This window comes from Amphibalanus amphitrite, unplaced genomic scaffold (genome assembly GCF_019059575.1).
Source record: "Amphibalanus amphitrite isolate SeventyFive unplaced genomic scaffold, NRLGWU_Aamphi_draft 000570F_arrow, whole genome shotgun sequence".
Taxonomy (NCBI): Eukaryota; Metazoa; Arthropoda; class Thecostraca; order Balanomorpha; family Balanidae; genus Amphibalanus; species Amphibalanus amphitrite.
The window spans coordinates 300893-326445 of record NW_024882064.1 but is presented as its reverse complement, the minus strand read 5'-3'; the positions used below and the strand labels follow the sequence as shown (position 1 = coordinate 326445).

Genomic DNA, 25553 nt, shown 5'->3' with positions numbered 1-25553 from the left:
AACAAAGTAATGGAGACGTCACGAAAAATCATGCAACACAGGGCCATCAATCCAGGAGCTGCACCAGTGGAGCTATTGTAAAAACATTGTTGGGTGCACCTACCACACATAAACAACCTTCTTTCGTCTGGTGAAAACACTTAGTAGGAGAAGACAGGGACATATCTGTATTGGCGCGATACAAGCTCGGGAAAGCACGGACGACCACGTTTGCACGGTTTATATCAGCGCAAGGACCTGTGCCTCTACACTGGCTCACACTGAGCGCTGGACAATGGACGGTGGACAGCCTGCATGCGGTACTTGGTTTATCGCGACCACATCACACAAACTCGAAATACTACCAGGCCACGAGCTTATGTCGTTACTGGTTGGGCAGACAGTGATGGGAATGAGTGCGACAATGGATGACAGTCGATACAAACTAGCATCACGCTGGGTTTGTTCGGATAATTCCGTTTTAAGCACTACCCTATGAACGGCAATCCAAGCCTACACACACGTCCACTCCAAACCTGTAGCTGCTGACCGTCACCGGTGAGCTTCGACCGTCGTTCAGTACGTCCGCTCCACAGCGCCATTCACAATGACACGCTGCAGAATCCTGGCTGTAATCCCTCACAGCTCTCACAGTCACTCTATCTATGGGATAGGGTCGCACCACACCCGATCACAATTGGCTCAACAACGCGCAGATACGACGGGCTTCCTTCCCTAGCCCCCCACAGAACGCCTCTGCTCTAAATCACAAAGTGGACCACCAGACTACATAGTACATATGCAGTGATGCACCCATTGATACGTCGGTGGGAAATCGGTGGGTGGCACACAAGTATACGGTATACGACGAGTTTCCAGTATCCGAGTCCCTTAGACGCTGCCGCCATTTTTTCCATTTCCTTGGGCATGAATTGGGAAGAGATTCGAAATTGCGTCCGACCAGAGAGCGAAGCCATAAGAAAAATGGACCATGTGTCTTTTCCATCACTCGCAATTACGCATGATATCAGTTACAGCGTCCTACTTTATCGATGTATGTGAAACAAAATCACGGTATTTCTAATCCTGCCAATACAAAGAATCTTCATTTTACTGGATTAATCTCGGACGCGGATGTCTCAGCGGTGTGGTCAAAAAGGATACAACGCTACTAATCACAGCGTCTACAATGGCTCACCGAGGCGCATGCATCGGGAAAAGCTGGGAGTGGGATCACTCAGCGACTGAATTCCCGGCACTCAGCGCCCCGCACTCGTGTATCCCGTGCCTCCGACAGCGCTGCAGCACTCCTCGAACCTCCCTCTCCAGCTACCCGTTCAGCAGGTTGCTAGAGATGCCTCCCGGTCGGCCCAGGGCGGCGTAGTCGAGTCCGTGGGCGGCGGCGGCAGCGGCGGCGGCGGCGGCGGCGCCCAGACTGCAGGCAGGCGGCGGGCCGGACGGCGGCGGAACGTACCCCCAGACGGGAAAATTGGCCTGTGGCTCACCGCCGGTCCTCTCGAACGGGCCGAACAGACTCGGCTCACTGCAACGACAGAGACACGGGCGGTTAGAAAAAGTTCAGATACGGCTAGCGCAACGACAGAGTTACATACTGGCGGCCAGTGACGAAAGTTCAAAGGTTTTGGGCGGCCAATGCGAAACACGGTAGCATGTTGATTGTTCGATGGTGCAGCATGTGGTAGAGATACAGTGGATAAATGGGTCAATGTGTATATTGGGGCTGTCATAAGACGTTTATTCTATTTTTACAACGGCGAGCACTGTCATTGAGCACCATATTTGAGTTGATCACTGAACGTTGATTGCGGCCGTTTGCCAATGTCACGGTTCTGTCTGCAACCAAACTCATCAAAGCTTCGGATCCACGAATCTCGTTTCATCATTTAAGCCCTTGTTACACTGCCGAATTTCGGCACACGAATGTGCACGAATATGCAAGTCATCCTATGTCGCGGACCGATTCGGGATCTTTCTTCCACGGTCTTGGCATTTCGCAGACCAGTCGTTGCCCACCGCGCGACTTTTACGGTTCGTCACGACCGCCACGAATATTTCATGAAAAATGAAAATTTCGTGGTCGTTCGCCGAACTTATAATAAACGAACATGATCGCCAAACAGTCGCCGAGTCGCCGCCGACATGTCGCTGCGTGCGCCGACTTGTTGCCAAGGTATCGCCGACTATTCGCCTCAGATTCGCCATTCATTCGCAATATTCGCCGAATCATGGATCAGCTTCGACCCGCGCACGAGTAGGGGGGCCCCCCACCCGTTTTCTTCAAATCGGGCTCTGTCGGCGAACTGTTCGCCTCTGTCGGTGAATTGTTCGCCGATTTCCTACACGACGTGGTTCGGCGACAGGGTCGTGGCCAAAATTCGGCAGTGTAAAGGCCGTGTTACACTGCCGAATTTTGGCCACGACTCTGTCGCCGAATCACGTCGTGTAGGAAATCGGCGAACAGTTCACCGACAGAGGCGACCAGTTCGCCGACAGAGCCCGATTTGCAGAAAACGGGTAGGGGCCCCCCTAATCGTGCGCGGGTCGAAGCTGATCTATGGTTCGGCGAACATCGCGAATGAATGGCGAATCTGTTACGAATAGTCGGCGATACCTTGGCAACAAGTCGGCGCACGCAGCGGCATGTCGGCGGCGACTCGGCGACTGTTTGGCGACCATGTTCGTGTATGCTAAGTTCGGCGAACGGCCACGAAATTTTCATTTTTCATGAAATATTCGTGACGGTCGTGACGAACCGTAAAAGTCGCGCGGTGGGCACCGACTGGTCTGCGAAATGCCAAGACCGTGGAAGAAAGGTCCCGAATCGATCCGCGACATAGGATGACTTGCATATTCGTGCACATTCGTGTACCGAAATTCGGCAGTGTAACAAGGGCTTAAAGCCCTTGTTACACTGCCGAATTTTGGTACACGAATGTGCACGAATATGCAAGTCATCCTATGTCGCGGACCGATTCGGGATCTTTCTTCCACGGTCTTGGCATTTCGCAGACCAGTCGTTGTCCACCGCGCGACTTTTACGGTTCGTCACGACCGCCACGAAGATTTCATGAAAAATGAAAATTTCGTGGCCGTTCGCCGAACTTATAATAAACGAACATGATCGCCAAACAGTCGCCGAGTCGCCGCCGAGATTTCGCTGCGTGCGCCGACTTGTTGCCAAGGTATCGCCGACTATTCGCAACAGATTCGCCATTCATTCGCGATGTTCGCCGAATCATGGATCAGCTTCGACCCGCGCACGATTAGGGGGGCCCCCCACCCGTTTTCTGCAAATCGGGCTCTGCCGGCGAACTGTTCGCCTCTGTCGGTGAACTGTTCGCCGATTTCCTACACGACGTGATTCGGCGACAGGATCGTGGCCAAAATTCGGCAGTGTAACACAGCCTTAAGGCCTTTATGTCCCTGACATCCCATGAAATTCAGCAATCACATGAAATGTTATTATCCTCAGATTTCTCTCTCGTTGCCGCCGTTTGAAGAAAGAATTGGTGCGTGCAGTGTCCCAGAACCTGAGAGCTGTCTGTCGTCGACAAAGCGTTGAAAGTGAGTTGCTGACATTCGGCGACCATCCTCATTATTCGAAAGAAGAATGGCTGAACTTTGGGCGGCCTATGCTCCACCCTGCTCATGAGACGACGCATCGGCGGCATTCATTGAAACCTCGACTGAAGACTGCGCTTTCATCTAACGCGTGGGGCGGCGGCGGCGGCGGTAAAGTCGGCAGCGGCAGCGGCGGCGGCGGCGGCGGCGGCGGCGGCGGTGTCGGCATCGGCGGGGCGTCAGTAGCGGGGCGGCAGGGGTCGGGCCCGCCCCTGCGCGTGTGTGGTTACCGCCCCGGCCGGCCGCCGCCCCTAACGAACCCCGCAACCATTTATCACCGGCCGGCTCGGTGGTTATCTTCCTCGTTTCTCAGGCTAACGATTCGGCGGGGCTCCGGTTTCGCTGTCTACAGATTGGCCAGACGACTGCTGACGAGGGGTCAGGAGTGGAAAGCAGGGAGGCGGGCAGGGGACACGGGGCAAGAAACCAAACTACTAAGAGCTCGGGGCACGGCACAATGCGTCAGAGGTGGGCCACGAGACAGGCAGTACCGAGCTTATACAGCAGGGGCATAGGACAGGGCACACACGGCACAGCACGGGACTGGCCTCAGGGTCGGGGCATGGACATTGGACAGGGCATGGGACACAGGGACTTGGCACCGGCCTCAGAGGGCACGGGACACAGGAACGTGACACCGGGCCCTCCGAGACGGGCATGGGCAATGGGCAATGGGCATCGCTGCACCGGACTGATAGCCGGGCCGCCCGCCGGCGCGGTGTCTCGTAAAGACACGACACCGGCACCGGAAAACAGCACCGGTGCAGGGCCGAGACCCGGGCACGAGGTATTATATCAAGTCAAAGAAGGAAACACTATGAGTTGTATCTGTTTTAGTGCTTGTTAGAGGATCATTATTAATGTAAAAATCAAGTATTTCTTTATTGTCATGACCTTTCCTCCTTTTCAAAAATATGCTGAGCCAAAATTATATTGTTTTTATATTGTTATTATATACTGTATTTTATATATTATTATATATTATATTTTATATTGTTTATATTGTTTTTTGGATATTTCACTGATGAAGGCCTGTGGCCGATATATTTGAAAACGCTAAAACAATATAATTTTGGCTGAGCATACTTTTGAAAAGGAGGAAGGGTCATGACAATAAAGAAATACTTGATTTTTACAAGGAAACACTATCTTTCATCAGTTTAGTGTGTCTGACACTAGCTCCGTATATGTACTACATCTATGTTTAGGGAAATGGCAACAACCTTTACTGGAATACACCACAATTCATTGACAGAAATTACACTGAAAACAATTTCACCCAAAACTGGCGAGTAAACCGGTGCCTCGCGGGTACCCCTATCCGCAACCATTTTTAACCACCCTCCCAGGAGTCAATTTAGGACATAACACTTTCGCAATTCACTCTGGAGAGTAGTAACCCTCCACGACTATTCGCGCACCAGTGGCTCACGACCCCTCCATCGAAAGGTATTCATCGACGCCTACCTGGCAGCAGCGCCCTACAAACCCCTAGGAGATGGGGTTACCCTCCACGCCTACCCTTCGCCGACCAAGTCACGAGGGCCAAAAAAAAAACTCCCACGCTTGACCATATTTGCGGGAAAATATCTACATTATAGAAATTTCACACCATGGGAAACATCGGTGAGAAAGTTTCACATCGGTGGGAAAAGTCAAATCGAATTCCCATAGAAATTTCGAAATGACTCACACCGGCAATCAGGCAGACCGCCCGAAATCAAGAAGATGTGTCGCCGTTGTTTTTTTGTTGTTTTGTTGGGTTAGGCCCTTTCGGTCGACAAGACCATTGCAGAGCCGGAAGGATGATAGGTTTTAGGGGGAGACATTGGTCTGAGCAGGCACCCTAGTGAGTCGCCGGGGCTGAGCCCGTCCGTAGACAGGCCACCCAGCCCCAAGGCACTCACTGCACCCGGCTACGGGGTGCGCTCCCTCGGGAGCAGCGGTGCCGCTCCAAGGGAGCAGCCCGCATGAGATAAAGTTGCCTGTCCAGCCCGGAGGGGGGTTGCGGCGTGGAGGACAAGGATTTCAGTATCCTGAGGATAGAAGCACGGAACGGTGGATGTGTCGCCGCTGCTTTCGTGACCTATATAAGGATCAAAATGGTCTCACTTGGTAGTTTCGGAAGAAAAAGCGTTGCCAATCGTCCCGTGATGAATATTGCAGAGGTTTTAAAGATGCACCCTAACAATTGTACTTCGCCCCCACTTCAAAACCGCCAAACAATGTGCCAACATATCATTGGTTAAAAAAAAAGTTAAAAAATTGTTGTAATTTAAAACTGTATGAGACAACGCCATCTAGTTGTAACAGTAGATCCAACTCCTTCAGGGCAGGTTATGTAAAGGTTCGCCATCCACGGATACGCGTTTACGATGCCTCGAGTAGGTCCAACTCTTTCAGTGAGGGCTGTGCCAATGACTCGACACCCGCGGGGACAATATCCGGTGCTGGGTAGCTACCTTACTGCAGACTGTGGGTACAGTGCATATTTACGAGTAATAAGGCAGGCAAGTCTGCTTACCCTCTAGCTAGAATCTGGACATGGCGAGTTATTACACATATACCACCCGCAGAGCAACGCTTAATTCGCCAGCTTCGGGTGAAATTGTTTTCAGTGTATACGGAATGACGAACAAAAACTGGGTCCAAATACTTGAGCTCGAATGTGACATCCTCGTTTATGATATAAGTAAAATTATGATCAATTATTAGAACAACGGGAGAAATCGCTATCAATCCTGCCCTGCATCGCAGAGAGCAAACGATGTAATTCGACACAGGTAATTTGATATAATGGCGCTGTAACGTCTAATGTAGCAGAATGAGATCGTTTATCGGATGTTTGTTGATGCTTATCTCCAATTCCATTACATATCGATCAAGCGATCTCCGTTCAGGAATCAGGATTTGGCCACGGGATATGCGGGATTTGGCCACAGAAAGGTTGTCCGTCTCTAGATCTTGGTACTTGGTAGGGCTGAATTGAGGGGCACATTAGGCTCACATACCTACAACCATACATACCTACACAATGTCACAACATAAAATCAGGAAGGACCTCGCTATCAGCCGATCAGTGGGTGATTACTAGTATTTCATCATTAAGACGGTTCGGCAGTCAATATTTAAAGACACATGCTTTACGAGAGGACAGAGAAAGTTAAGCTCTTTGTTCACTTTTTTCAATTATACTAACATGGGTACCGTGTTAATTTGTTGTTATTTTGACGGAATATTTTCTCCATCTCTTCACACAGTCAATAGTCATCCCAAAATATCCATCCCCCCCGCTCATCTCTCGCGCCCGGTCTGTCCGCGGAGGGGGGGGGGGGGGGCTGCAGTTGTGTCGGAGCGTGCCGCCTGCCGTCAATGGCCCCCAGTGTGCGCCGCGCTGACACCCCGGCAGGCCGCGGAGCCGCGCACCGGCGCCTCTGTAACCGGAGCGCGCCCGTCGGCCGGCTGACTGATGGGCCGCGATGAGCCGTGACCTGACCCGCCGCTGACCTGGCCAGGGGGACGGGGACGGGGACGGCGCGGCGGCGACTCGACACACCCGGCGGTTTATACGGGCAAACAGATCGGGTTGCAGCGCGCCAGCAGCCGCCGAGGGGCGCCGCAGCCCTCAGCCCGACCCGACTCCCGAGCAGGGGAGCAGGTGTCAACTCGGCCAGATGTCGAATTCCATCAGAGATTTATTGGAGGGGGAGCTGACAAACACTGGATTTTTTTCTCCATAACTTATTAGTTTTGGTTAAAAGACGACAAAAAAAGATGTTTCACCCAAATTAGGTTAGGCCGATGGCGATTCCTTTAGCAAGAGGTTTGAAAGCTCGCTTCGAATGTTTATATTAAATCTTATCCGATTTATACATATGAAGATAACTACGAAACGTAACCTCCTGGAACGTCAGTGACTTCTGTAACAACAAACCTGAACTCACGGCACAAATTCCTGACAAATTGCAACGATGAAGGCTGACGTTAACTGTAAAAAACAGCACTAATTTGAAAACAGCTATCACAGCTCTTCTCCTGTTTTGTATTCTCCCAATGAGGAACAGGGAGATTCCAAGACGCCACCTTGAAACGTTAACTGATCTTTAATCAATGGGAAAACACCGAACAAAAGGCTGTCTCGGCCGACAGCGTCCAGACCGACAAGAATCACGTGACCTATCGTCTCCATCTCGTGACCCCCCTGCACCGGAGCGCCCCAGTGTTCCGCGGTGTGACGGTGTCGAGTTCGAGTCCGGACAGTCACAGGAGCCGCCGCCCCCCCCCCCCCCCAGAGGGGACCGAGTCCGTCGTTCGGCCGGCCGGGGATGTTGTCCGTCGATCTCGACGGCTAATATTTCCATCGCCGTCGGCTGAGTGGGTCTGGTTCCGATGTGGTGGCCGCGGGGTCACTCGACTGGCCGCCGACCGCCGGACAGGAGGGGCCTCCCGGGCCTCCCAGCGCCACTCCCGGCCCTCCCGAGCCTCCCGGTCCTCCCGGACCGGTCTGGGCCGAACGGGAGAGCCGCCTCAGTCCGACAGAGGTGTGCCCAGTTGTACGAGTATAAGGGGATGCACGCAATTGACCAGCGTATTCTGCATGACTGCCGACTGGCACTGCGATGTGACCTTTTACCTTTGAGCTTGTTCAGGACATTACTGAAGATGAGACTGAGAAGGTGGATCCGATGTCGCTGGTATCATCGTATCGTTTGGCTGCATCCAGAACTGTCCTCAGTGCTCCCAGGAATGTGAAAGCTACTGTAGTGATTTTCGTCGGGACTTGCTCGCACCAAATCGGTTTCCTCAGCAAGTTCAATGCCATCTAGCAGTTTGGAGGGTGAATATTGAAAATATTGCGAAGCGAAACAAGTTGCGGTTGCGCCTAAGTCACCTTAGTATGAGCGAGGTGTTCGAGTAGGACACTGAACCCGAATTACAGACATCACAATCAGTCAGCGCCCTGAAAGCCAAAAAAAAACCTGAACTGGGAGCCTCCTCAGCGGAGGACCTACCTTTTGATGGGCGTGGCGCCGATGGGGTGCTCCCTGCTCTGCGTTTTGTCCCGCTGTCGCCGGTTCTTGAACCAATTGGAGACCTGGGTGGTACTCAGCTTGGTCCGCTGCGCCAGCTCGCGCTTCTCGCCCGGCGTCGGGTAGCGGTTCACCTGCGGCAGCGGCGACAGAGATTAGAGGTTAGATGACGGATGGCGTGCAGGTGGCTTAGCATTTTGATGATAGGTACTTATCAGTGAAAATGCTCAGCGAGATTCAAATGGTCGATTCAGATAAAATTTTAGGACCAGAATGGATCACAGAGATGAAGATTTTAATCATAATTCATCAAACCGATCACAGCCGACAAAAAAGCGACTGGCTCAACACGGTGGGAACAGTCGCTTACCGTGTAAAATTCCCGCAGCATCTTGCGATCCCTCTCCTTGAAGCAGTAGACGAGCTCCTCGCCGTCCCAGATGGTCCTCGGCAGAGGGAACTTCTTACGGATACGGTAATGGTCCACCGCGCCTGCATTGGAAACACGGAAATCATGGTCAGTAAAATATTGAGTTGTGAATTTACTTCACTAAAACAGGCAACGATAAAACCAATCCATAATTTTTTTTCAATATCATTTGAGATTTCAAGGCTTACAAAAATATTCTCAATCAGCCCCAAAGTGAAGAACCCAATCGTAGCATCTCCTATTCCTCTAGTTTATTGTCTCCCTGCCCTTCTCTCTACCGCTCCCCCTTCTCCACAAGACACCGGCCAGAATTTACCGCCGCGAGGCGTGAGCTCACCGAGCGGCTTGTTGCGGAGCCGACGCTGCTCGGCGTAGCGCGACTGGTACCACAGGTGCTGCAGCTCCGTGTGGTACTTGGCGTCAAACTGCTGGCTCTCCAACACCTGGTACACCTGCTTGAAGTCGCCGCGCTGGAAGGCAGCGTGCACACGGGCGCGGTGGATCGTCTGGGAGGCGGCGGCGCCCTCCTTCTGCGGCGAGTGCGCCAGGATCGCCTCCAGACGACGGAAGTCCTGCCGCTGCAGGGCCACCATCAGCAGACAGTCCACCTGTGAGGGAGAGAGAGGAAGGGGTCAGTCTTGGGGGCGATACCCTGCCGCTGGAGGGCCACCATTAGCAGACAGTCCACCTGTGGGGAGGGGGCGGTTAGCGGGGGTGCCTGTGACAAGGCCTGGGTGATAGTAAGAGGTTGTTCAGAATAAGCTCAGATTAGAAAGTCAAGTATCAGTTTTGCGATTTTTTGTGAAGTGGATAATAACGCATCTGAGAGCGAGCTTCAAAGCTTCACTCTCACATAACTCATGGGACTATTTAATTTGCTTCCTTTCAAAAGACGTGAGGACAAGATAAGGATTCGATATCGAACAGAAAAAGAAACTTCTGATGCTGATGCAGTTCTCAAAGCAAAGCTCGAAACAGACCTTCAGACTGAAAGGTCAGCATGCCAGGCACCTCTGCGATCATCACGCTTCATTATCAGACCGGAGCAGCGCCCGCTCTCGGCTCTCCCTAGCATCGGCTACAGTGACTTCACAGATACAGCTAGGGACATGGGCCACTCTCAGGGCAGACTCGCCTAGGTCATCGGCCGCTGAGCTACGCAGACCCCATAGGTCATGGGGCATTGAGCTGGTGGTAGATACGGTACCAGAACAAATGTCAGTCTGCTGCACTGTCAGCGTGACGGCCTCAGCTCGCTGACGTGAGCAGAGATCAGCAACCGCGGGCTCAACATGTGTGCTGACTGGAGTCTAGGACTGAAGGTGGTCTGTCACTGGCTAGCTTATTTTAGTCACCGCGCCGGCTAGCTCATTTTGTCACGTCACCGGCTATGAGGCTTTACGACCACACAATGACAAATGCATACAAGTATTTACCAGAACAGACCTACATTTATACGTTATGCGATGATAAAAGTGTAGCACCTCACACCGCATATCAATCTTAACCTGTCACATGACACAAATAAACGACAGACACAAATAAACACTTCGAAAATCAGAACCGCTACTCTCTGACGTCGTCGATTTACCTGTTCGCGGCAGCAGCGACTGAGGTAATGCGCCAGCAGAGTCCGGTGCTTCTCGTCGGTCTCCGTCTGATCGGGGTCGCGGGGGTCAACCAGCGGCGGCGGCTGGTGACCCTGTGACCCCAGCTGACCGGGCTGTGACCCCGGCTGGCCCCCGGCCGGGTCAGTGGTCGGCACGAACAGCCGGGCCTTCACAGCGGCGGAGTGCGCCCTGCCGGTGAGAGACGGGTGTCAGTGGGGCAGAGTGACGGAGGGTAGCGCCGAGGGACCTTCACATAACGTCCGTCCGACGACACAGAACGTTTCTGGATGCTGGTTTAATGTGATAAAATGGATATTATCAATTCGATTCAGCCATGTTGTATAATACATATTTCTCGTCCGACGCTTTATAAACGTGTATGACACAAGTTGATGCGATAATCGCATCAGCCATAAACCACTGACCAAAGCGTTACATAGGAGGCTTCGAAATAAGTAGAGCATAAAAAGTACAGGGATGTTCACGAAAAACTGACACATTTTATTTCCGAATTACGAGAAAACACTTGCCCTCAGCACGGTGATCATGCTATGTGCAAATAGAGTGGACTTCTAAGTTTTTATTGACATATTTTGGGAATATGTCATTTTCGTTTCTAAGAAGTTACAGCGTATTTTGCAGATGACGAGTTTTTGGAGCAGTGCACGACTCAGCCCGAAACAGGAAATTATCCCCCGTTTTTGGGCACGTGCCTGAAGAATTGCAACACCTCTCACTGCACTCGTCGGGAGTTTTGATGTCCTTTGGGCCGCTGCTACAGACCATGTCACTCACGTGACCCCACAGGAATAGTCCACGGTGTTGAGGTAGAGCGAAATGGCCGGCTATGGGTGAGAGGTGATGCGCGAGACAATGCCCCCTCCCCCCTGTTCTCGTGTGAGACCGATGATCGCGGTTACTGTACGTGTGGTGGCCCTGACGTGCCAGAACCACCAAATGGTGTAGACGTCGACCCATTTCCGCTACAGTAGCTAACAGAAGCCGTTAAAAGATGGCACGGTACCACTCTACAGTGACTGCCAGCATGCGGCCATGGTTTATGGCATCAGCACTTCCAAGCCTGCCAATTTTGGCATTCCTTAGGAATTTGCCCACAATATGCCAAAAGTATAAAACAAAATCCATCGAAACATTAATATGCCAAATTTTAGATGAATTCGTGGACTGGTTCAGTCGTGGTGGCAGATGGTAGCCGCGAGAGCTTCATTGCTTTTCCGCTAAGTTTTGTCGCCAAGTCAAATTTCCCCATTTTAACGCTTTCTTATTTATTTGAAAACTCGTGTGATGCTACCTAAAGGCGCTATGCACATACAAAACTTTTTTCAACAGGCTTTCGAATGGCATGCAAATCAAGTCTCCGTGAGCTCTCACATGCTCACAAAGTCGTTTTAAAATGTGTCAGTTTTTCGTGAACATCCCTGTAGCTTGAAATACCCAAAGTAATCCACTTGTGGGTAGATCAAAATCTACAGAGGACAGTGGACACAAAAATGCATGCGTGCAGCCTGCCCGCACGCCAGGCTTTGCGTGCGAGGTAGGCAGCCCGCACGGCATGGATTGCGCCTGCGAGGTAGGCAGCCCGCACGACAGACGCCTGAGAGGCAACTGCAGTACGATATACCTAGTGCGCACCAGCGACGCACGCCGAACTCTCACAGTTATAGGAACAGCGAGATGAGATTCGAAGATATAAATGCTATTTCCTTTCATATGCTGGTTTATTTTTAGGAAATAATTATCTTGTAAATTATATCGCCATATCATCAAAGTAGGATTAATGAGTAGAATAAATAAACGCCTATGAACGTCTTCATAAACACAAGAAAAATGTTCGTCCACTTCAGAGCCACAAAGGATATAAGTTTACCCCGGTACTGAATTGTGCATATTAGACTGGCCGCATGTGGGGCTGTATGCCACAGTGCATTGGCCGATGATCGGCCCGACTTCCTCGCAATAAATCAGTAGAGCAAATCAACAATTATGACAAATGTAAATCATTACCTCTCGCTCATACTCGTATGTGAAGGAAGACGAAAATATGCATAGGAAGGTATGCCTATTTTCCGTGCTGGACCTTGACTGGGTGCTGTTCTATTCCATTCCACTTAAGAACGTCCAACACGAAAACATATTTTGGATTTTTCCGCTTTCTTCAGGTAGTATGAGCAAATTCATGCAAAGCAGTTCATGCCCGTCATGAGCAGTGAGCATGTCAATGTGAAAAACGCGCTATCAAAGCGATCCATCAAAAGAGCAAATCAGCATTCTAAATTAATCCTGAAGAAATGTATCTTCTTTTAACTTTTTCAATGCAAATAAAACAGATAAAAACAGAGGTCAAAGAAAATAATGCCATCAAGCATTAACTTCAATCGCAGTAAAAAAAAAAATATTTTAATAGGTACGAAAGTCAGCTCCTCATAATGTTTCATGCATGATCATTGGGACATTGGGGCTGGGCCTTCCCAGCATCGGCTCCAACAACTGCACACATATAGCCGTGGACATGGGCCACTCTCTGGTCATTTTTACGAAATTATCTACAGTACACAGTTGTTGCGTACGTAATTGAATGTTCTACAATTAAGTGACCGTTTCGCGTCTAAGGTATATGAACTGCTTGTACCAAAACAATACATTTCATTGGTAGGACTTCGTCTCGTTGACCCTTTCAGCACGTAAAGATATACACCTATTGTTATTTCAAGTGTCATTTCAATTTATAAAAATCATACCAAATAAACATTAAATCAAGGGAGCGTTGCGCCTCTCGACAGCCTTACCAGTCCGCTTTTTTCCGAGCTCGCCGACGCTGCAGCCGTGTCGCAGCGCTCCTTACCTGTCCGGCGGGGCAGTTCCATCATCCTCGTCCTCTGATGACGACTCGTCGAGCCAGATGGTGATCACTGGGGACTGGTGTTTTACCGGCGCCGCCGGCCCGGCCTGACGCCCAGCGAACCGGTCCGTCGGCGTAACCCGCTGCCTCGACTCCGCCTGGTGGCTGCAGCTCGGCTTGTCGAGCTTCTTCTGACTGCAGCCCGGCTTTTCCAGCTCCTGCTGGTGGCTGCAGCTTGGCTTGTTGAACGTCTCTTGGCTGCAGCGCGGCTTGTCCAGTTCCCGCTGGCGGCTGCAGGCCTGCGCCTCAAAGTCCTGTCGGCTGCTGTCCGATACATCCAGATTATCCGGACTGCAGTCCGGCTCCGCTCCTGACTCTTCCTCCGCAGCCTCCTCGACGCACTCCAAGCTTCGCAGCTGCTCCTCCAGTCTCTCCAGCCTGTCCTTCGAGCCCAGCTCCTGATCCAGGTCGCCGAACTCCTGCTCCAAACTGTCCAGCTTCTCCTGCACCAGTCCCGGATCGGCCAGCCAGTCCCCGCAGTCCAGACCCAGACCGTCCCCCGCCGTCAGCACGGCCGGGGCGGGCACTACCGCCACCTCCATCATGCAGGTCACCAACCAGCACAGCAGGTCATCGGCAGGTCACCGACCGACACTGACCGACACCGCAGGTCACCGTCACCACCGCAGGTCACCGGCCGCCCCCGCAGGTCACCGGTCACCACTGATTGCCAGCACCCGACGGCCTCAGACCGATCACTGACACGTCCTCTGCACACACGCACAGCAAGACGACTGAGTCTCTGACGAATGGGCCAGATCAGGTGCCCGAGACATTTTCCCAAAACCCACACGGACTGACCTACGCGGCTTCCGGTCCCACGCTCGGTTCTTCAGGAGCGACATTAGGCCAGGTCGGAGGCAAAACCAGCATCCACCCGGGGGTCTCCAAACGAGCGTCTGGGCCGGCCGCTGTGGCCCAGAAAGGTTCCGGGGATTAACACCTTCGGGACGGAGGACCAAACCGACTTCCGGTCACATCCGGTGATTTGGCGGCGGTCAGATGCAGTTCCCTCTCGGGTCATGGAGGTCTGAGAGGACCAGAGACCGTCGGGACATGTACGGACCATCAGACCATGCATCGGTGGACCACCAGAGACCAGCGGCGGACCACCGCGCGTGGGACCGCCGGCCGGCCGCTGACCGCTCCCGACCGCCGGCGCCGCCCGGCCGGCGGGGGGTCGCCACTAATCCGCCTGATGGCTTTATTGGGGAGTATGACAGTGTGCACGTGCGCCGGGTCGGGGGAACGGGAGACGGTGGCTGTGGGAAGGGACAGGGGTCATTACCGGCTCGCTACGGTTACGGCACCGCGGGTCTGTGGGAACGTGCACGATACATCCGGGGAATAAATGGTTTGGAAGAGATTCCTACAATGGTAAGGAGAGCGGAACTATTTCTAGTTATTCACTTCTTTGTACGATTTATTGGCGATACGGTTGAGCATTACAAGTGGATTGTAATATTGCATTGTAGTAGTATTTATAACATTGAAAAGATTATTTGCTCGCGGCACCTCATCCACTCCACGCCACTGTCTCTGTCTGACACTGTCCGCCCCGGCTCACGGCTACTCTAACCTCCTCCGTCGTAATCCTCTCTCCGTCCCGGCGAGACACCGGAAATGGGAGGGTCATTAACACCTAATGGCGACGGCCAGCCGCTAATTGCCGACAAACTCACCTCGGTGCTTAAAGTACGGTGATTTGCAGTGGCCTTAAGATGTGGTGTTATATATTTTGCACTGTGTGTGCAACATCCATTGCATAGACTTTTTGTTCAATGAAACAAACCGATGGAAAACATAGCATTAGGTACAGTGTCTAACCTTCGCCCGTATAAGTATGCCAGGGGGATTGAACGGATCCCCTCGGTTTTTTCGCAAATTACTCGCGTAAAAAGCGCCGATCGTACGAAACTTTCAGTACCCTTGCGTTTGACCTGTGTCCCATTTCCCGAGACCATGTTTGGCCGGAATCGCGATTCGGAACAAGTCGGCTCGCAGTTTTTCGTGGTTTCAAGCGTTCAAACATGTGATAATGTGTTGGTCCCATGCATTAGGGTAGGTGTCAAGGTCACCTGAAGGCCAGTTCAGGTCATTGACCTTTGATGACCTGGGTTCACTTTTTCGAGTTTTACATGTTTCTGGGCTAGTTTTTTTTTTTAGCTGAATTCGAATTTGGCAGCCATTTGAACACGAAGTAGTTTGGTGCCTTCGCAACATGTTACGAAGCTGTCAAAGGCGGTTGACACCTACGAATACCCGGCAGGACCCCTACTGGTTGACCTGACCTGACCTGACCCGACATGGCCTAACTGCAGAAGGCAGCATCTGTGATCACGGATCAAAATTAACATGATATTCGTGATCGGCACCCCTAAAAAACCACAGCAGCCACAGTTTACCAGCCACCACGACGTTCTAACAGGTCCCGATTTTCCCGACTTAAGGGTCATTGACCTGACCTGAGGTCAACAGTTGACCTATGACCTTAAAACATGGTATTGTTGGCTTCGTCTCGTAACGACCTACACGATGCTTTTTTCCGCGAGGCTCCCGCTCAATTAGGGGCCAAGCGCGAGGGGGGGGGGGGTCGTACCCTTGTGCCGTCGAAGGACGCAAAATGGCCTGTGCCGGCGAGGGTTAACCCGGCGGCCGCTGGGCCTCCGCGCCACCCGCCGGCCGCTGGGGGGGGGGGGGGGGGGCATATAGTTGCCCCCCCTTTACTTCTGCGACGATATCGTCGCAACGCGAAGAGATAGAGAAGCGAAACTTTGCACACATTTTTCTGAATACCTAGCCGAGGTTGTGTCCAAATTTGGTGTCGATCCCATTTGAAGTGACGTCACAGTGACGTCATAAGTGAAATTATAGATTTGCGACTCTCATATTCCTCACGATACATCAGATATATGGGACCGAATATAAAGGGTCAATTATTGGCCAGAAACTAGATGGAAATGTAGTTAGATGTTTTAGGATGACAGCAGGTGCTGTCTAGTTCATTTACAGTTGAGTTTCATGCTCAGCGTCATCAGAAACGGTCCATATCGGAAAACGGCAAAACTTTATGACGTCACTGTGACGTCATCTTAGGTGCTACAACCACCAAACTTTCCTCAAACATTGCCTAGGTATTCGTTTGAAGCTATGCCAAGTTTCATGTTCGTAGCTCATCAGGTTTCGGAGATATTTCACAAAACGTAAAGGGGGGGGCAACTTTATGCCCCCCCCCAGCGGCTCGTGGGTTAATGAAGCAAAACATTTGGACCCAGCCCCCTTGATGACAACACGGGGCCGATTCTCCTAGACCCCTGCACGGGAAATTTCGATGTCACAGACGTGAACTTCAAACAGCTGCCAAAAAAAGGGTTTTAGAGATAAAAACGAACTTCGAGCACGGTTGTGTAGCATATAACTATAGTAAAAATACAAAAACTAATTTTGGTGACCTGAGGTCAAGTCAATGACTCTGAGCTGGGTGTTCAGTCTTTCGCAAATAACTTCAACAAAAATGATCCATCCTAGAGCATAGACAGTGGTAGTAGTACCAACGAATCCTCTTGTCAAGACGCGTCTAATGACATATATTTTGTTTAGAAAAGGTTTACTTTTATGTTGACCTCTTGTAACCTCGAATGACCTTTGGTTGACCTTGACACATGAAGGTGTTATAAGATAAATTCGTAGCCCCTGATCACGAATCTGGCATTTGTTTTGCTTTAGGCATTCGTTTAGAGCGTCAGAATAGCAAAAATCGCTGAATTGTTATGGCTCACTTGAATCAGTGAAATAGCCTCAAGCAAGGATACCCTTACCTGACCTTGACCTGGGGGCAGCCTTTTATCGTAACCTAAACCACAAATAGGTGCCTGATAACCTTCAAAGCATTTCAAAACATTTTGGAGATTAGTGAGCAAGATATACGAAGAAGTGCAAGGCATGAGGTCAATTTTGATCATGACCCTGACCTCGAAGTTTAAGCAAATCATCGGATTCCTTAGATTCTCCTCCGTCGTTTCCCACCTGTTTCAACCCATTTCATGTATCCTGTCATCCTCAGGAACACTTCGTTTGAGATCACCACACATTAGGGTGGCACTTATTCTGGGAGTAAAACAAAAAAAAAAAATAGATTTTTTGACGGGACCAGAGGTGCAAAAACCTCTTCAGCTGTCACATACTTTGCCAGTGGCACTGGCTGCCTGCAGCCAATAAGCTAACGCTCGCCACGAGCGTATAGTGGGCTATGACAAAAAATATAACATTTTTGGCCGCCACTTATGATTTTAGAGCGACCCCCAGCCATCGTTTTCAGCATCTTCGATTGCGTTTGTATCGAGTCACTGCCACAAGCCAAATTTGATGACGGCTGAAAATGTGTGGGAATTGGGTGTCGAAGAGACCCCAGCGGTTTGGTTAGTACTCGAGATAAAGGTGTTGCTGCGGAATAAAATCGTAAACTTACATCCTCGATATTAATCTCACAAAACCAAACTTAACTTGCTTTGAGGTTAAAAACGTTCACCATAAATAAATACAAAATTGCACTTTTATTACAAAAAAGAGAATAAACTACCTCGTTGAGCTACCCTAAAAATCAATATTTTTCAAAAATATTTTACACGTGACACGTCTTTATGCCTAGTGGAATAGTATGAGAGGATGTCCCGATAAAAATTCAAACTTTCGAAAATAAGTTTAACCTACTACACATACTCGTATGCTGGTTTTTGCTTTTCACCTTGACCTGATTTTGAAAAATGATCTGAGGTCAAACATTTTAGGTGCTTTAAAACGTCTCGTGGTGGCCTTTCGTTTGGCACCATTTTTCGTAGCTCCTATATTTACGGAGTTTGACAGGGTGTAAATGTTAGCCGTTTTCACGACGGTCATCTGTTACACATTTGGTGCAGATAAGTGCAGATTTGGTCAAATTAGGCTCGGTGTATCTCGTAATAGCTATCAGCTAGGGTTGCACTAATTGCTTATGCCTTATATGCCTGCTTTGTCATATTATCAGAGAGTATCATTGATTAATACACTGAAATACATTCACAAAATGAAGATACTTCATGTAAAAGAGATTAGGTACAGATTTGGTCAAATTAGGTGCATTCGCCGGATAGCCCGTCGTGAAAACGGCTATTGTCTCCCCTGGCTGCGGTGATTGCCTTATTCGCCCCCCCCCCCCCGCCAGGCCGGGTTAAGGCAAATAAGGCATTGGGTTTTTCATTTTTCCTGGGTGACTGTTGGTATGGCCCGGCGGCCTGGCCCGCCGGCCGCCGGACAATCGAAGTCCACTCTGGCGGACAAACGGCCGCAAAGGCAGGCGGAGGCCTGCCTTTTCATCTCGTGGCACTAATATGGTCCAATTATTTATAACTTATCACACCAAAATGTACTGCATAACAGAAAATAACAAGACAAACATAAACGGTGTATGTATACACCAGAGGTCAGGTCGGCCGCGTGACCACCGCATTACAACGCAATAGAGAAATACGGAAGTCGCTCATTTCACACCAGGAATTATCTAATTCAACATTGAAGACAGAACATTGGTTACACATTGCACACATATCTGATGCTTATTGTTTGCACCTTAAACGTTCCGTGACGTCATACATGTATCACCAATCGAATCATCGGTCATTGTCGGATCATATGCAAAGTGACCTCCTCAGAGACCGCTGTATTGACCTGACTAAAACCAGGTCTAAGAGCTTCATAAGCTGAGACGCCTTATGACATCCAAACCGCTCGTTTTGTTTTACTGCAAAACTCTGTTATAGAGCTTTTTGGATGAAACGGTGAGTGGATCACGTCCCCCGATCTTCATTGTCGAAACCCAAACCACGTGCTCAAAATGACCCGTTCAGAAACCAGTAAGACTTGCGAGCTTTACCTACCCCTTGATTTCAGGAGGTTACTGTAATGACAAAGTTAATTAAACTCGCGCAATGAAAGGCTTTGAGGGAGTACTCACTACTCATCTTGCAATAAGTGAAGCAGCCCGAGCTCTTATTTCATCACGGTATTTCGCTCTTTGGCTTTGGGCCTATTTGAAGGCTTGCCGCCGAAGTATCAACAATCACGTGTTCAAAGCCCTATGAAAGATAAACCAGATCAAGAGTGATCCTAAAAAATATCGCTTAAATTTTAGATCTAATCACATGCCTACTGATGGGACCGGGCTCCAATCCGACTAGCATGCGTTTCACCCCGGACCAATCAAGGTCCATCACCCCTCCCACTCCCCTCCCCCGGGGCGGCACTCACCCCATTTCGCTCCTCTCGGTGTGTGTGGTGGGCAGGATGGCCCGTCCGGTGGCCATCGCTGGCGGACCCCGACCCGGCGACAGGTCACTGTGTCAGGTCACTCTCAGGTCAGGTCACTGTCCACTGGCTCCTCCTCTACTTCACGGACATCCACTGACACCCAACTATCAGGTCAGCTCGCAGCTCCTCACCACTCAGCTAGCCCCTGTCGATTTGCGCTCAGCTAGGCCCTTGTCGGTCCCGTCCTCTCTTCCCACGCCGCCCACGCGCCGCTCTCCCCCGCGGACCGGCTCTGCCGAGACTCCCTCCTCTGTCGGCGGCGGCGGAGGCGGCGGAGGCTGCATCTCAGGTCGGCCGGCGGCTCCCATTGGTCGAGAGCGGGGCGGGGGCGGGGCCGGCGGCCGCGAGATGAGACCTCAGCGGGTGCGCGGCGGTCGCTGGTTGGGACGGGATGAACAGATTATCGCGGGATCTGACATACAGAGGTGTGATATCCCTTCTATCATCAGGAGCACTAAATGACGTGAACCTGTACACATAAATTGATAGTATAGTGTGAAATTGTGAGTTTTGGTGTTTTCAAACGTCGAGTCTACATTACTTTATGTAGACTTACACACTTACATGCTTACGTATGTAGACCAAGTCTACATTACTACATGCTTAAATTAACTACTGTGAGATTTGAAATAAAAGCGATAAAATAATTTGCTTTCAAACAATCACATTATCAGGGATCTTTATTTCCTCAGTACCATCCCCAGCCCTTCAGTGCAGTGGCCGGGCCAGGCCCCCATCGGTAATACAAGTAATCGAAAAATTGAACTATATAGATTTAATCGATCAACACTCAACAGTGTGATCGCCGATCTGCACGCAGTTCGAACTGGAGCCGTGAACTGAACTGAACCTAATGAGCCTCTAGTTAATTTGGATGCATGTCGATTGCAGATTTTATGTGTTCTAACACATACTATTTCATGCAAAAAGTTAAAATTATTGGTAGCCTATAGGCCCTACGAATAATTTCGGAATTTGGTAGCATTATCCCTACTGCGCTGCATAGCATTATCCCCGGTATCTTTTAGTTAACCACTAGCTCCCAACCAATAACTTCCTGTGACGCGCGTGAAATCTATTATAGTTCGTTTTTTTTTAAGTTCGACCCTCACTGTAAACATCTTTTTGGAAACAGCACGAGAATTGCTAACTGAATTACCGAGAAAATTAGTTAACGCACTTAACGCACTTTGAAACGCACGCGCAAGAAAATAACGCACTTTGTATTGGAGATATGAACTAATATTCTCAAAATCAGTTTCTAAGACCGATTATATACTGTTACGTTAAACGCCGTGCGATTTATTAATTAGTTCGGTTATACTTCCTGACAATTACTCGATCCTGTGGGGTTGCAAATACCGGGCTGCGAGTCTGGGAAAAAGGAGCCAGGTAGAAATAATTTTGATACAATTGATGACAATTGATCGTCTGCGAAATCACTGTGCGCCGAGTTTTCTCAGTAATTCAGCTACCAATTCTCGTGCTGTGTTCAAAGAGACGTTTACAGTGAGGGTCGAACTTAGAAAAACGAACTATACCTATTATATAACAGCCAAATACAGATTATTGCAAAGAATGTATTTTTGTGCATTTAATTCTGTGTTGGTATATTAGCAGGATGTAAAATCCTATGACGAACGGCAGCTTTGGGTTCAAAAACATGCAACATGTTTCTTTTTCGCTGAAATTGCGGCATTATAAAATATAAAGCCAAAAGTTAAAAAACATTGCATTGCATTGCACTTTTCTTGTTCATTCATTCCACGTGTCATTAGGAATCGGACAAACGATCATAGGTGATGCATGATATTATGAATTATCCCGTCGATCACATACCATAAGGGCTAAACGTAGCCCGTAGCCATGCTACACTTTTGCGTGGGAATTACCAACACACAACATTCAGTCCGTTTACAAAGTGTTATGTAGGAATGAGCTGTTCGAAATGGAGATACATTAGAAGACAGTAGCATCGAACGTCTACATAGCCCCCAATATCGAAACAATTGTTTCAAATAACAGGTAATCTTGCATCGCATAACCGAAAACCATAACTATTAGAGATGTCAATCGGATACCAACTTTTTGGTATACCGATACCAAACCGATGTCAACTTGGTAATTTGGTATTTCAAGACCAATGTTTTTGGTATTTTGTCGGTATATTGTGAATCCTCACTAATGTAAAAGAGGCTGAGAATTTCGTAAAAAGTTGGTACTTCCCTCATTTTCTGAAGTCGGTTCAGTTTTGGTATTTTCTTGTGGTTATTGTTGGTATTTGGTTTGGTATCGGTATCACAATTTTCCGTAATTGACATCACTAATAACTATACCTAGTCGTACTCGTATGTTAAAGTTTAATAGCATCATGCACTTGGCGCTTTCGCAACATTGTACTTAGTCAATTTTCAAAACCAGAACTATGTAAACAATCAAACGATCTAACAGTTGGCTGGAAATTGTCGTGCAGTGTGGCCAGAGCACCAGCCTACGAGCAGTGTTCGCCATATACCGGGTCAGTCCAATGGGCCTGGGCTGGGCTGGACTGGATTTTGCGGCCCGTGGCGAGCACAGCCACCGAGCTCACACAGCGTCCGAACATGCGGATCAGTCGGCGGCGGCGGAGGTGGCGACCGCGGCGGCGGCGGCGGCCACGGCGGGGGCGGCGGCAGCGGAGGCGGCGGCAGCGGCGGGGGCTACCACGGCGGGGCGGCGGCGGCGCCTGGCGCCGGCTGGAGCCGTAGTCCGAGACCCAGTCTTTACGACTCATTGTTTGGCCGAGACGCGCCAGCTCGGGTTTCTCCGGATCAGCGGCTGGGCCGCCGGTCACTGGGCACGCGTGCTCGTGCCATTGACACCACCACGTGCCGCGGACGTGCCGGACGGCTACCGAGGCCCGCGGTATGTCACCGACGGGATGGGATCGGTTGAGCTGGTACAGTAATCTTACACTACCAATGCTACCAGTTACCACTGAGCTGAATCTGGACTTCAATAGCCCGCTCGCAGCTGATTTGCACTGTTTCAGTTTCCTTATCTACCAGCATCGCTATTCACATCAGATACGAACTTATAGCAACCCTGCCGTGATATGGATTTGCAGACTACAGATTCGTGTGATTCGTTAATACTGTTTTTGCTTTCTTGAACAATACAAAATGAGCATTGTTCATGCATGTTTGTTGAAGATTATCGTGCCACGCCCGTCCTGTTCGGACGTTTCCCCGCCGTCAGTGCAGTGCCGAGAAGACCCTGGGACACCTGTTAACCACGTCTGGTGCCCACAATCGGTCACATCTGGACTCCAGGCAAGGCGCGGTCAGCCCTTCCGTCCCTCCTCTCCCTCTCCCTCCCCACCCCACCCCACCCCGGCCGACAACACACGCCCGGGCCGGCTACAAGTGGCGAGCGGTCGCTAATTGTCGGCCCTCCCCCGACACCCCTCCACTCCCTCCGCTGCGGTCACTACTTCAAAGGGCGCCCGCCGGTCGACCCACCAGCTGCGCGAGCCGCCCAGCAATGATCGCTGCTGAGGGGGGGGGGGGCTAACGGACCGCCGAGGGAAGAGAAACAACAGATGATCAGAACGGGCATGACGCATCCAATAATTATTAAGGTGAAGAAAAAAATCAAGAAAATTCATCTTCAAGAAATTCTGCATGCCAACATGAACAGTGAACACGCACTGTAGAGTTGTCAATCGGATACCAACTTTTTGGTATACCGATACCAAACCGATACCAACTTGGTATTTGGTATTTCAAGGCGAGTGCATTTGGTATTTTGTTGGTATTATGAATCCTCACTAATGTAAAAGAGGCTGAGAATTTGGTAAAAATTTGTATTTTCCTTATATTTCCAAGTCGGTTTGGTTTCGGTATTTTTCAATGGATATTGTTGATATTTGGTTTGGTATCGGTATCACGATTTTCCGTAATTGACATCACTAACGCACTGTCATACGCAGCTATGGAAATGTGCCATACAAACGCTGCACAAACGTTGATAAGCGTTGTTAAATCAACATAAGTTAACTATGCATTGGTTTACTCGAATGATATGAAACTAGCAGCTTTTACAAGAACATATCGGTGGATCTAGATTAGTAATACTCGATGCGTGAGACACTCCCTTAAAAAATATGACTCCGATTCACAAAAATCGGACGCGGCACGCAGCACGTGTGCTTTGTTCGCACACGAAACGAAATGGCAGGCATAAGACAAGAGTCTGATATTTTTTTGTCGTTTGTATCTCTCTGTGTGTGTACTATGTGTGTTTGGGAATGTGTGTGCATCATTATCATTGTGGCGTTTCATTCAACCATGGATATGTGCCTCATGGCATGAAATAAAATAAATGAAATAAAAATGAAAAATGTCGTAATGCTGTTCATACAAGTACTTCGCCATTTACTCGAAATAAAAATGAATTGAAATGAAACGAAATGAACAACTGATCTGAATCTGCTCCCCGTTGTTGTTATTGCCATGTTCATGTAAGTTATTTGTTTTTTTTTTATGAGTGGAAAACGGCAAGGTTCGTCGAATTCGGACGCTTCATTGGCTACATTTCCATGGCACAAGTTAAGCCGATTTTGCAAAATGGATTTGCTCCATCATAACATTTAGGCAGCATGTAAAAATGTAAATATAGGAAATGTAAAACGTAAAAAATGTAATCTAAAAATGTAAAATGTAAAAATGTAAATATTTTTTGCATAACGTGAATGGTATCCGAGAAAAACGCACGTGAAATTTCTCTAAATCGATTTAGACGTGTCATGGAACCGTAGTTATTGCCTATATGCATCGAGGCCATGCTGCAGTGGTTAATCTCAAGCGAGCAATCCGCTTCAGTGTATATCTACCCCGCAGCCAGGCAGCTATGCATCCTCCGGGGCCGTGACATTGCCGCCTGCCTCGTTTGAGCGGCAGCTCTGCATCCTCCGGGGCCGTGACATTCGTGTCCGCCCGGTCAGAGCGGCAGCCTCCCGTGACATTCGTGTCCGCCCGGTCGGAGTCCGTTGGCAATTACCGGCTTATCACCGCCACCACAGTGGCGCCGATTCACGCCCCGCGCGCCAAATTGCCGCCGCGACGCGCCGTGATTGTCACGTGCACAAAAGCGGCGCCGCGGGGCGCGCCAGTGTTTGTCCCTTTCCCAGCCGGCGGCGGCGGCGCGCTGGCGCCGGCCGCCCTGTAAGCAGATCACGCAGGAACTGAGACAACGGCGCGCCGATGGCCCCCCGTCGGCCGTCGACGCGCACTTTTTATGACACCCGACACTACTGAGCGACGCAGTCCGGTCTGCGGAGGGAGCGACGGGACGGAACGGGCGGCACGGGACGGGATGGGACGGGACGGGACGTGATGGGATGCAATGGGACGGGGTCGGATGAAAGGACGGGACGGATACGGGGCAGGGAAGGTGGAGTGGGGCGGAGGTAAAGAGGAACCGCGGAGCGGACGGCATGAGATGGGACAATAAAAACCGTGACACTGCCAAATTGACCTTTTCTTAGTAGATTGAATAACACACTTTGTATAGACATTGCACCTCACGTCAGGTCACTGGAGTTCATGGGTGGAGCTTTC

The 25553-nt window shown here is 50.0% G+C and overlaps 1 protein-coding gene across 1 annotated transcript; it reads right to left on the bottom strand.

The window, feature by feature from the left end:
- Positions 1-144: 144 nt before the first annotated feature.
- Positions 145-20209, bottom strand: LOC122394058 (homeobox protein SIX6-like). The gene is made up of 6 exons (XM_043390616.1): positions 19894-20209; positions 10673-10880; positions 9419-9689; positions 9022-9143; positions 8634-8785; positions 145-1522 (listed from the first exon to the last, which is right to left on the bottom strand). Exons 1-6 carry the CDS (start codon positions 19947-19949, stop codon positions 1309-1311), a joined length of 1023 nt encoding a protein of 340 aa, XP_043246551.1. The 5' UTR covers positions 19950-20209; the 3' UTR covers positions 145-1308.
- Between the last annotated feature and the right edge of the window lie 5344 nt (positions 20210-25553).

What these genes read in the sequence shown, in the direction of transcription:
- LOC122394058 (XM_043390616.1), bottom strand. Translation starts at nt 19,949, where the DNA reads ATGGCCACCGGACGGGCCATCCTGCCCACCACACACACCGAGAGGAGC. An exon ending in GTCGCTGCTGCCGCGAACAG is followed by an intron (nt 9,690 to 10,672) that starts GTAAATCGACGA and finishes TCTCCCTCACAG; the next exon opens with GTGGACTGTCTGCTGATGGT. An exon ending in GCTCCGCAACAAGCCGCTCG is followed by an intron (nt 9,144 to 9,418) that starts GTGAGCTCACGC and finishes TTTCCAATGCAG; the next exon opens with GCGCGGTGGACCATTACCGT.